Genomic DNA, 13,655 nt, shown 5'->3' on the forward strand with positions numbered 1-13,655 from the left:
TATAGGTGGGAGGGAGAGGGGAGAGGCCAAGGGGCACCCCAAGTAGGCTGAATCCTACTTGGGGTCTTCCCCCAAGTGGCGCCCCCTTCCTTATTTGGAGTGCGGGAGGAAGGAAGGAGGAGGTGCGCCCCAAGTAGGCCGAATCCTATATATCAATCTTTACCTCTCGACCATTTCGAGACTCCTCGTCATGTCCGTGATCTCATTCGGGACTCCGAACAACATTCGGTCACCAAATCATATAACTCATATAACACTATATCGTCAACGACGTTAAGCGTGCGGACCCTACGGGTTCGAGAACTATGTAGACATGACCGAGACACCTCTCCGGTCAATAACCAGTAGCGGAACCTGGATGCCCATATTGGCACCTACATATTCTATGAAGATCTTTATAAGTCGAACCTACGGATGGCAGTTTTGCCCATGGGTATGGGTACCCGCGGGTACCCTACCCGAAAACAATGGGCATTCCTCCGGTATCCGGGAGTTGCATAATCTCATAGTTGAAGGAATATGTATTTGACATGAAGAAAGCAATAGCAATAAAGAGAACGATCAGTATGCTAAGCTAACGGATGGTTCTTGTCGATCACATCATTCTCCTAATGATGTGATCCCGTCATCAAATGACAACACATGTCTATGGTTAGGAAACCTTAACCATCTTTGATCAATGAGCTAGTCTAGTAGAGGCTTACTAGGGACACAGTATTTGTTTATGTATTCACACATGTATTTAAGTTTCCAATCAATACAATTCTAGCATGAATAACAAACCTTTATAACGAATAAGGAAATATAAAATAACAACTTTATTATTGCCTCTAGGATTGATGAGCCTTCAGATTCTTGTGGATGCCATTGTGAACGATGTAACTATTTGCCAAATCAATAAAGTGAGCCATGATAATATTTCCTAAAAAAAGTCTTCTGAAGCTCCCCCTTGCCTACAACTTCGATGGCGCCACCAGGTGCCCCGTCATCATCCATGCCATCACTCTCTCTGCGGCGACGAAACGGCAGCAACTTCCAATGAATATAGGCCGCACATGAGTTCTGTTGGCTAGAAGCGGGGCAATAACTAGTGGAGTATAGGGAAAAGCACATCGCCAACGAGCCCATGCGACCGCTGTTGGGCAAGGCTGCCTTCTTTCTCGTCGCCAAGCACGCATCACTCCTGCTCCTCTACACTATTCATTGTGCTCCTCGATCTCACCCTCTTGCCCAGGCTCCTTTCATTCATCTTCTCCTATGATATTGCTTTATTCTTTTCCCTCGGGTCATAGTCATGCAATGGGAGCCCCTTCCCCCAGTCGAACACGCCACCATCGGTGGCTTCTCTGCGAGCGTCGTGCGATCGGAGGCGAACCATGGTTGGAACAATGCAAGAACGTGGCGGTTTTTAATGGGACAAAAGAGTTACTATTTTGTATTATTACTACTAACAATTTCCACATGTTTAGAACAATTTAATCCGTATTTATGGACAAATGCATAAATGTACTCCAAGAGCGTGTTTGGTTGGAGGGAATTAGTGATAGGGAATGGGAGTTTAAGGTGTGCGACGCACATAATTTATTGTTTGATTGGGGAGCAAGGGAGTTGAGGAAGGAAGGGGAAAGTGAAATTAACATGCCAATTCCCACGTATCTCTTTCCTAGCCCCCCGGGTTAATTCAGGTGGGATGAAGCTTCCTCCCTAATTCCCACCAGTAATTCCCACTACACCTCAAACATGGGATTCAGACTAAAAATCTACTTCCCAAACTTAAGCCCTAGACAAACTCCCATTCCATTTCCCTGAACCTGCCAAATATGTTACAAGGAGAAGCGACCTTTCTCCTCATTGGGGAGAGGGACAAGAAAGAGGAATACTAGAGGGGAGAGCTTCCCCCTCTCTTCAAGCAGTGCAGAGCGCCGTCGCTGCCACCGCAATCACCTCCATCGCCTTCACCACCCTCTTCTTCTTGTATATAGAGGTGTCTCCATCTATAGATCACTGCAATCCCCTACTAAGACATGGTGTTTTGATGCAATGAATTAGTACCCTATGATTTGTTGCGATGTAGAAGTGTTTGAGTAGTTTTCCTTATCCTTATGGCATTGAAGATCTAATGTGATTTGTATGAATTATGTGTTTTAGTATGGCGGTGTCCTTTGTGCTAGTGTATGGGTGCACATGTACATTAAATCGGTGATTATAGTTGGGATAGAGTTGAACCTTAAGAGTAAAGCTATTATTAGGTTTATCTTAATAATTTACAATTGTTATGTATGTTGCTCCTTGGAGATTTCATCGTAAATAAGACACGAGTCAATGATTTTGCAGTGAGTTGAGCATAGGCATATCCCATGTATCAATTGTAGCAAGTATGTGCATCGGCCATATTATCATAGCCAATTGCCTAGGGATAATTCCACAACGACCTTCTTTACTACCACACTCCCCCCCCCCCCCCCCTCTCTCCCCTTACTTGCAAACTTTATTGTTGCATTGTTTATTATTTACTTGCAGACTTCATTTTCCATAACAACCCTTGCATCTATATTGAAATCTTTGAAAAGTAGACACTAACAACACATAGAAGGCCGTGACAGATACTCTGACGACCACCGTGGAGGGTGAAGGGTTGGAAACAAAGGGATGTACAAAAACTCGCAAACTTAATTATTTAAAAGTAGAGTATTCTTCATTAAGAATGCATTTCTCATAGAAACACGAAGACTAAAATTCATGAAGTCACACATACAAAGAATTGATCCAAATGTGGGATGAATTGAATCGATCTAAATATAATAATTTTGACTACGTTGCACAACCAAACTTTAAATTAATGGACGGGAACATACATACATATGTGCGTGTGACATGGACCACAGGAATAATTAATGCTGTTTATCTTCATATAACCTTCCAATAGCAATAGCTGGTGAAGTTTCAATACCCCGATGATATGCATCGCTAGAGTGAGCTCATGATTGCTAAATTCTTCTCGTCATCTTTGTGGCTCAGCCATACCGCGATCTCCTCCGTAAACCTGTCCATGGCCGCCCTCGGCAGCAGCATTGACACCACGGTCGAGACCTCGCCGTTCTCATTCCTGCACCACATGTGATCGCTCCCTAGCTTGGAAGTGAGATCCCCGGCCAACGGAATACCACCGCCGGCCAGGTCAGCCCACCCGAAGTCCAACACGTTCACCGCCATCCATCTCACATCCGATACCTCGTATATCCTGTCCATGGTGGAAGGCGGCCACTCCCGCAGCAACGCCACCGCCTCCACCATCGACTCCATGCGCTCCTTGGTCATGCCGCGCTTGGTCTCGCGCACGAGTTCCACCGTGTCGGCGAGCGGCTGCCCGCGGAGCTCGCCGACGACGACCTCCGCTATGGGGGAGACGTGCGCGTTGCCGTAGTACCCCCACGGGATGGGGGTGTGGTTGTTCCACCTCCCGCGGGCGTTCATGGTGGTCATGAGGCGCACCCGCTGGCCGGGCTCGTACCCGAGGGCGACCGTGCGGCACCGCCACATCACGGCGGTCACCAGCTCGAAGATCGTGGCGGAGCGGGCGGGATGGCCCGCCGGTATGCGGTCTCGTAGGGCTGATACCTCCCTTGGCCCGAAGAGGAAGTACTTGGCGACCATGCTCTCCGGCGGAACCGAGAGCATCATGTCGCGAGCTGCGCTCCCTGAGCCGTTCACTGGTGGTTGGTGCACTGGGTAGAGTCGGTTGACTGGAGGTAATAAGCCGCGTGATGTTAGCAGCTCCCTTTCCCACACGGGTAAAATGGTCGGGGCCGCTTCTCCACGTGCTATGTCGGACACAGCTTTGATGAACTGAGCCATGCCGAAACCGTCGGCGAGGTTATGGCAAATGTGAAAACCCAGGACGAACCCTCCGCATTTGAGTCGTGTCACCTGTAAGCATGTCAACAATGGTTCAAGATTAGTGCCTACATGGATGAGAGAACGAGCAGAGAAGGCATTAAAATGCTGTTCACGAGCCACAGTGATTTTTTTGTAGCCTTTTGTACCTATAGCTAGATCTCCTAGTTGTCTTTTTTCTTTGCTCTGTGAATTAACACAAACGATAATAATAATTATGACATTGTTTTTAGACAAACTAGAGCTAGCAACTTAGATATATGTGTCGTAATGGTTTTCATCTTCAATGAGATTCCGGTGAAATTCACTAAATTTCATTAATTCCAGTAGACACTGAAATATTTCAGTTTCGGCCAAAATATTTTGGAAATTTCAGTAGTACACGGGAATTCAAATATTCTTTTGAACATTTTCTAAAAAATTCAAAATTATAATTGAATTCAAGCAAATATTTCGGCCCTTTGGCCGAAATTCAAACCGAAATTACTGAAATTCACTAAATTTTGGCGATTTCGGTTGGTGCTGAATTTTTTCTGAAACTGAGATTGAAAACTATGCGTACCTTTCCTGAAAAAGAACGAATTCCCGAATACACATGCATGCAATGGAGAAAACCTAGTTTCTTTTACCTGCATGAAGAGCAAAGGCTTGCCAACGACGGCCCTGGTGTCGCCGACATGGCACAGTAATTCCTCCACGCAAGGGTACGGCGGCAGCAGCGGCTCGCCGAACTCCTCCAGGCGCGCGTCCACGTAGGCCTCCACGAACACCACCCCCTCGGCCGTGCAGTCCACGACCAGCCTCCCTGCGCCGTCCTCCCTGAGCCGGCCGGCGATCGGGTAGTAGTACACCAGCGCCTCCCTCAACGCCGCCCGGATGGCCTTAACCGGGTCGTCCGGCCTGCCGGCGAGGTCGTTGCTGCGGAAGAAGCCGATCACCGTCTCGTAGTAGCGCAGCGTGCGCTGGTCGTCGAGGTCCGACAGGGCCTTGGTCTCCCGCGCAGTCGCCCGTGCCGGGGGCAGCAGCTCCGGCTCGCTCCGGCGCGCCGTGAAGGTCACCATGGCCGGCTTTGGTGTGGGGTGCGTACGCTGTCGCACTGCTTCGAGCGTTCGTGCTTCGGATGCGCTATATATGCACTTGGGAGAGGTAGCAGCGACGTAGTACATGCAGGACACATTGCCAACTTGGTAATTACTGCACACAACGGCTATCTGACACAGCTATGCTGCCAGTTGTAAAGTTGTGCGTACTACGCATATCAGTGCCGCAGCAGTCGCACAGCGAATTGAGATCTCATATGTGCATGTAAGCTTTATCTCTACATTGATGTTCGCTTATCCGTTCACGCATGCAGCTAGCTCAGACGCATGCATGGCACATTGAATGGCCGCAAATGGCAATGGAGAGATGAATTGCATGAACCACCACGTTGCATGTTTGCTTCTTCGGCACTTCAGGACACTCGGCACTGTGCCCTTTCCGTTTGTCAAATCATTTCTTTTCTCACGTAGGAAATGGCCCCATATTCAGAAATTGTTCGTCTTATCTTTTTAGTCGAGTAAATTGTAGGTTGTAGGCAGAGAGAGAGAGAGAGACTCTCATATTTTGCCTAAAGAAAAATCATGCAGGTTTTGGATATGCGTATGTCCTCTCTAGCCAGCAACGAAGAGAAAACCTAGATCTGGATGGGGCTCTAGTCCTGCAAATGGTGTTTGCCACAATGTGAGCTCGTGCAGCCTATAAAGGTACGTACAACGCGATACACCCAATAAATTCAATGCAGCTCCCCCATGCAACAAACATGACCAAATTTTACCAGCTGACCTTGATGGCTTCCTCTGTTCCTCGTTGAAACGACGCCTCACTTGCATCCCTTCGGAAAAGAAAAGCGAAAGAGAGATTGTACCCTACCAACAAGAGAGATCTCATTCAATAATTTAACGTAATTGCACATTTGTTGACGCTCCGACCGGTGGCTGCAGGGCAATAAATAAGCCTAGCGGTGACAGTGATGAAACGGGCCACCTCACACTGCTCCAGATGCACACCATCCCCCTCCCCCAACCAACATGGTTAGACTCATCATATTGGGAGTAACATAGTTAGTAACATACATGTTATATTAGCAAAAAATATGATGTGTCAAGTAATTAATGAGGAGAGAAACAAATAGAGTAACATAATATGTTACCATCACATAAGGCTTTGCAATGCAAATTGAGTCTACAAAGCAATAAATGAAGATCTATATGTTATTCACACTTAGGCTGGTTGTAATGGGGAGTAATATATACAAATATCATGTTGGAAATATGCCCTAGAGGCAATAATAAAATGGTTATTATTGTATTTTCTTGTTCATTATAATTGTCTATTGTTCATGCTATAATTATATTAATTGGAAACCGTAATACATGTGTGAATACAAAGACCACAACATGTCCCTAGTAAGCCTCTCGTTGACTAGCTCGTTGATCAATAGATGGTCATGGTTTCCTGGCCATGGACATTGGATGTCATTGATAACGGGATCACATCATTGGGAGAATGATGTGATGGACAAGACCCAATCCTAAGTATAGCACAAGATCGTGTAGTTCGTTTGCTAGAGCTTTTCTAATGTCAAGTATCATTTCCTTAGACCATGAGATTGTGCAACTCCCGGATACCGTAGGAATGCTTTGGGTGTATCAAACGTCACAACGTAACTGGGTGGCTATAAAGGTGCACTACAGGTATCTCCGAAAGTGTCTGTTGGGTTGGCACGAATCGAGACTGGGATTTGTCATTTCGTATGACGGAGAGGTATCTCTGGGCCCACTCGGTAATGCATCATCATAATGAGCTCAGTGTGACTAATGAGTTAGCCACGGGATCATGCGTTACGGAACGAGTAAAGAGACTTGCCGGTAACGAGATTGAACGAGGTATTGGGATACCGACGATCGAATCTCGGGCAAGTAACATACCGATAGACAAAGGGAATTGTATACGGGATTGATTGAATCCCCGACATCGTGGTTCATCCAATGAGATCATCGTGGAACATGTGGGAGCCAATATGGGTATCCAGATCCCGCTATTGGTTATTGACCGGAGAGGTGTCTCGATCATGTCTGCATGGTTCCCGAACCCGTAGGGTCTACACACTTAAGGTTCGGTGACGCTAGAGTTGTTATCGGAAATGTATGTGGTTACCGAAGGTTGTTCGGAGTCCCGGATGAGATCTCGGACGTGACAGGAACTCCGGAGTGGTCCGGAGGTGAAGATCGATATATTGGACGAAGGGTATTGGAGTCCGGAATTGTTCTGGGAGTACCGGGTGACGACCAGCGTGACCGAAAGGTGTTTCGGAGGCCCCGGCAAGCGTTGGGGGGCCTTATGGGCCAAGGGGAGGGGGCACACCAGCCCACTAAGGGGTTGTGCGCCCCTCCCAACCCCTCTCACGTAACGTGGAGAGGTGGGGGCGCCTCCCCTAGGGCAGCCACCCCTCCCGGCTTGGGGGGCAAGTTTCCCAGGGGTGGGGGCGCCCAAACCCATCTAGGGTTTCCCTGTGGCCGCCGCCCCTCCCCTAGGGAACCCTAGGGCGCCTCCTCCACCCCTTCCCCCTATATATAGTGAGGGAGAGAGAGGGCAGCCGCACCCCTTGCCTGGCGCAGCCCTCTCCTCCTCGAACTCCTCCTCCTCCGTAGTGCTTAGCGAAGCTCTGCCGGAGAACCACGAGCTCCATCGCCACCACGCCGTCGTGCTGCTGGAGTTCTCCCTCAACTTCTCCTCTCCCCTTGCTGGATCAAGAAGGAGGAGACGTCCCCGGCCTGTACGTGTGTTGAACGCGGAGGCGCCGTCCGTTCGGCGCTAGATCGGATCTTCCGCGATTTGAATCGCCGCGAGTACGACTCCATCAACCGCGTTCTTGTAACGCTTCCGCTTAGCGATCTTCAAGGGTATGAAGATGCACTCCCTCTCTCTCGTTGCTAGCATCTCCTAGATTGATCTTGGTGACACGTAGGAAAATTTTGAATTATTGCTACGTTCCCCAACAGTGGCATCATGAGCTAGGTCTATGCGTAGATTTTATGCACGAGTAGAACACAAAGTAGTTGTGGGCGATGATTTGTTCAATTTGCTTGCCGTTACTAGTCTTATCTTGATTCGGCGGCATTGTGGGATGAAGCGTCCCGGACCGACCTTACACGTAGACTTACGTGAGACAGGTTCCACCGACTGACATGCACTTGATGCATAAGGTGGCTAGCGGGTGTCTGTCTCTCCCACTTTAGTCGGATCGGATTCGATGAAGAGGGTACTTATGAAGGGTAAATAGCAATTGGCATATCACCGTTGTGGCTTTTGTGTAGGTAAGAAACGTTCTTGCTAGAAACCCGTAGCAGCCACGTAAAACATGCAACAACAATTAGAGGACGTCTAACTTGTTTTTGCAGGGTATGCTATGTGATGTGATATGGCCAAAAGGATGTGATGAATTATATATATATGTGATGTATGAGATTGATCATGTTCTTGTAATAGGAATCACGACTTGCATGTCGATGAGTATGACAACCTACAGGAGCCATAGGAGTTGTCTTAATTTATTGTATGACATGCGTGTCAATGAAAAACGCCATGTAATTACTTTACTTTATTGCTAACTGTTAGCCATAGTAGTAGAAGTAATAGTTGGTGAGACAACTTCATGAAGACACGATGATGGAGATCATGGTGTCATGCCGGTGACGAAGGTGATCATGCCGCGCCTCGAAGATGGAGATCAAAGGCGCAAGATGATATTGGCCATATCATGTCACTTTATGATTTGCATGTGATGTTTGTCATGTTTACATCTTATTTGCTTAGAACGACGGTAGCATAAATAAGATGATCCCTCACTAAAATTTCAAGAGATGTGTTCCCTTTAACTGTGCACCGTTGCGAAGGTTCGTTGTTTCGAAGCACCACGTGATGATCGCGTGTGATAGATTCTAACGTTCGCATACAATGGGTGTAAGCCAGATTTACACATTTGAAACACTTAGGTTGACTTGACGAGCCTAACATGTACAGACATGGCCTCGGAACACAAGAGACCGAAAGGTCGAACATGAGTCGTATAGTAGATACGATCAACATGAAGATGTTCACCGATGATAACTAGTCCGTCTCACGTGATGATCGGACACGGCCTAGTTGACTCGGATCATGTATCACTTAGATGACTAGAGGGATGTCTATCTAAGTTGGAGTTCATTAAATAATCAGATGAACTTAATTATCATGAACATAGTCAAAAGGTCTTTGCAAATTATGTCATAGCTTACGCTTTGGTTCTACTGTTTAAGATATGTTCCTAGAGAAAATTTAGTTGAAAGTTGATAGTAGAAATTATGCGGACTGGGTCCGTAAACTGAGGATTGTCCTCATTGCTGCGCAGAAGGATTATGTCCTTAATGCACCGCTCGGTGTGCTGAACCTCGAGGGTCGTCTGTGGATGTTGCGAACATCTGACATACACGTTTTGATGACTACGTGATAGTTCAGTGCGTAATTCTAATGGTTTAGAATTGAGGCGCCAAAGACGTTTTTGAAACGCCGCAGAACATATGAGATGTTCCAAAGACTGGAATTGGGATTTCAGACTAGTGCCCACGTCAAGAGGTATGAGACCTCTGACAAGTTTCTTAAGCCTGCAAACTAAGGGAGAAAAGCTCAATCGTTGAGCATGTGCTCAGATTGTCTGAGTACTACAATCGCTTGAATCGAGTGGGAGTTAATCTTCCAGATGAGATAGTGATGGTTCTCCATAGTCACTGCCACCAAGCTATTAGAGCTTCGTGATGAACTATAACATATCAGGGATAGACATGATGATCCTTGAGCAACTCGCGATGTTTGACACCGCGAAAGTAGAAATCAAGTAGGAGCATCAATTGATGATGGTTAGTAAAACCACTAGTTTCAAGAAGGGCAAGGGAAAGAAGGGATACTTCATGAAACGGCAAATCAGTTGCTGCTCTAGTGAAGAAACCCAAGGTTGAACCCAAACCCGAGACTAAGTGCTTCTGTAATGAGGGAACGGTCACTGAAGCAGAACTACCCTAGATACTTGGTAGAGAGAAGGCAGGCAAGGTCGACAAAAGTATATTGGATATACATTATATTAATGTGTACTTTACTAGTACTCCTAGTAGCACTAGGGTATTAGATACCGGTTCGGTTGCAAGTGTTGGTAACTCGAAATAAAAGGCTACGGAATAAACGGAGACTAGCTAAAGGTGAGATGACGATATGTGTTGGAAGTGTTTCCAAGGTTGATGTGATCAAGCATCGCATGCTCCCTCTACCATCGAGATTGGTGTTAAACCTAAATAATTGTTATTTGGTGTTTGCGTTGAGCATAGACATGATTGGATTATGTTTATCGCAATACGGTTATTCATTTAAGGAGAATAATGGTTACTCTGTTTATTTGAATAATACCTTCAATGGTCTTGCACCTAAAATGAATGGTTTATTGAATCTCGATCGTAGTGATACACATGTTCATGCCAAAATATATAAGATAGTAATGATAGTACCACATACTTGTGGCACTGCCATTTGAGTCATATTGTATAAAACGCATGAAGAAGCTCCATGTTGATGGATCTTTGGACTCACTCATTTTTGAAAAGATTGAGACATGCGAACCATGTCTATTGGTAGATATGCATGAAGAAACTCCATACAGATGGATCGTTTGGACTCACTTGATCTTGAATCACTTGAGACATGCAAATCATACCACATGGGCAAGATGACTGAAAGGCCTAGTTTAAAGTAAGATGGAACAAGAAAGCAACTTGGTGGAAGTAATACATTTTGATGTGTGCGGTCCAATGAGTGTTGAGGCATGCAGTGGATATCGTTATGTTCTTACTTCACAAATGATTTGAGTAGATGCTGAGTATATTTACTTGATGAAACACAAGTCTAAATTATTGAAAGGTTCAAGTAATTTCAGAGTGAAGATGAAGATCGTCGTGAGAAGAGGACAAAATGTCTGTGATATGATCATAGAGATGAATATCTGAGTTACGAGTTTGGCACACAATTAAGACATTGTGGAAATTGTTTCACAACTAATACCGCCTGGAACACCATAGTGTGATGGTGTGTCCGAACATCATAACTGCACCCTATTGGATATGGTGCATACCATGATGTCTCTTATCAAATTACACTATCGTTTATGGGTTAGGCATTAGAGACAACCGCATTCACTTTAAATAGGGCACCACGCAATTCCGTTGAGACGACACCGTATGAACTATGGTTTAGAGAAACCTAAGCTGTCGTTTCTTAAAAGTTTGGGGCTGCGACGCTTATGTGAAAAAGTTTCAGGCTGATAAGCTCGAACCCAAAGCGGATAAATGCATCTTCATAGAATACCCAAAACAGTTGGGGTATACCTCCTATTTCAGACCCGGAAGCAAAAGTGATTGTTTCTAGAAACAGGTCCTTTCTCGAGGAAAAGTTTCTCTCAAAAGAATTGAGTGGGAGGATGGTGGAGACTTGATGAGGTTATTGAACCGTCACTTCAACTAGTGTGTGTAGCAGGGCACAGGAAGTTGTTCCTGTGGCACCTACAGCAATTGAAGTGGAAGCTTATGTGAGTGATCATGAAACTTCGGATCAAGTCACTACCAAACCTCGTAGGTCGACAAGGATGCGTACTACTTCAGAGTTGTACGCAATCCTGTCTTTGAAGTCATGTTGCTAGACAACAATGAACCTACGAGCTATGGAGAAGCGATGTTGGGCCCGGATTCCGACAAATGGCTTGAGGCCATAAAATCCGAGAGGATCCATGTGTGAAAACAAAGTATAGACTTTGGAAGAACTACTTGATGGTCGTAAGGCTGTTGGGTACAGATGGATTTTAAAAGGAAGACGGACAATGATGGTAAGTGTCACCATTAAGAAAGTTCGACTTGTCGTTAAGATGTTTTCCGACAAGTTCAAGGACTTGACTACGATAAGACTTTCTCACTCGTAGCGATGCTAAGAGTCTGTTGGAATTATATTAGCAGTTACTGCATTATTTATGAAATCTTCCAGATAGGATGTCAAAACATTGTTTCCTCGACGATTTTCTTGAGGAAAGGATGTATGTGATACAACCAGAAGGTTTTGTTAATCCTAAAATATGCTAACAAGTATGCGAAGCTCCAGCAATCCTTCTAAGGACTGGAGTAAGCATCTCGGAGTTGGAATGTACTCTTTGATGAGATGATCAAAGATTTTGGGTTTTTTACAAAGTTTATGAGAAACTTGTATTTCCAAACAAGTGAGTGGGAGCACTATAGAATTTTTGATGAGTATATGTTGTTAACATATTGTTGATCAGAAATGATGTAGAATTTCTGGAAAGCATACAGGGTTATTTGAAAAGTGTTTTTCAATGGAAAACCTGGATTAAGCTATTTGAACATTGAGCATCAAGATCTATAAGGATAGATCAAAAAACGCTTAATAGTACTTTCAAATGAATACATACCGTGACAAGATTTTGAAGGAGTTCAAAATAGATCAGCAAAGAAGGAGTTCTTGGCTGTGTTACAAGGTGTGAGTATTGAGTAAGACTCAAGACCTGACCACGGCAGAAGAGAGAGAAAGGACGAAGGTCGTCCCCTATGCTTTAGACGTAGGCTCTACAGTATGCTATGCTGTGTACCGCACCTGAAGTGTGCCTTGCCATGAATTAGTCAAGGGGTACAATAGTGATCCAGGAATGGATCACATGACAGCGGTCGAACTTATCCTTATTATCTAGTGGACTAATGAATTTTCTCGATTATGGAGGTGGAAAAGGAGTTCGTCGTAAAGGGTTACGTCGATGCAAACTTTGACACTAATCCGGATGACTCTAAGTAGTAAACCGGATTCGTATAGTAGAGAAGTTATTTGGAATAGCTCCAAGTAGCGCGTGGTAGCTGCATCTACAAGATGACATAGAGATTTGTAAAGCACACATGGATCTGAATGTTGCAGACCAGTTGACTAAAACCTCTCTCGTAAGCATAACATGATCAAACCCTAGAACTCATTGAGTGTTAATCACATGGTGATGTGAACTAGATTATTGACTCTCGTAAACTCTTGGGTATTAGTCACATGGCGATGTGAACTTTTGAGTGTTAATCACATGGTGATGTGAACTAGATTATTGACTCTAGTGCAAGTGGGAGACTGTTGGAAATATGCCCTAGAGGCAATAATAAAATGGTTATTATTGTATTTCCTTGTTCATGATAATTGTCTATTGTTCATGCTATAATTGTATTAATTGAAAACCGCAATACATGTGTGAATACATAGACCACAACATGTCCCTAGTAAGCCTCTAGTTGACTAGCTCGTTGATCAATAGATGGTCATGGTTTCCTGGCCATGGACATTGGATGTCGTTGATAACGGGATCACATCATTGGGAGAATGATGTGATGGACAAGACCCAATCCTAGGCATAGCACAAGATCGTGTAGTTCGTTTGCTAGAGCTTTTCTAATGTCAAGTATCATTTCCTTAGACCATGAGATTGTGCAACTCCCGGATACCGTAGGAATGCTTTGGGTGTACCAAACGTCACAACGTAACTGGGTGGCTATAAAGGTGCACTACAGGTATCTCCGAAAGTGTCTGTTGGGTTGGCACGAATCGAGACTGGGATTTGTCACTCCGTATGACGGAGAGGTATCTCTAGGCCCACTCGGTAATGCATC

The 13,655-nt window shown here is 45.2% G+C and overlaps 1 protein-coding gene across 1 annotated transcript; it reads right to left on the minus strand.

The window, feature by feature from the left end:
- Nucleotides 1-2,698: 2,698 nt before the first annotated feature.
- Nucleotides 2,699-4,985, minus strand: LOC123182127 (acyl transferase 1). Its single transcript, XM_044594593.1, has 2 exons — nt 4,524-4,985; nt 2,699-3,927 (listed from the first exon to the last, which is right to left on the minus strand). Exons 1-2 carry the CDS (start codon nt 4,953-4,955, stop codon nt 2,968-2,970), a joined length of 1,392 nt encoding a protein of 463 aa, XP_044450528.1. The 5' UTR covers nt 4,956-4,985; the 3' UTR covers nt 2,699-2,967.
- Between the last annotated feature and the right edge of the window lie 8,670 nt (nt 4,986-13,655).

The sequence above is a fragment of the Triticum aestivum genome, chromosome 1D (genome assembly GCF_018294505.1).
Source record: "Triticum aestivum cultivar Chinese Spring chromosome 1D, IWGSC CS RefSeq v2.1, whole genome shotgun sequence".
Taxonomy (NCBI): Eukaryota; Viridiplantae; Streptophyta; class Magnoliopsida; order Poales; family Poaceae; genus Triticum; species Triticum aestivum.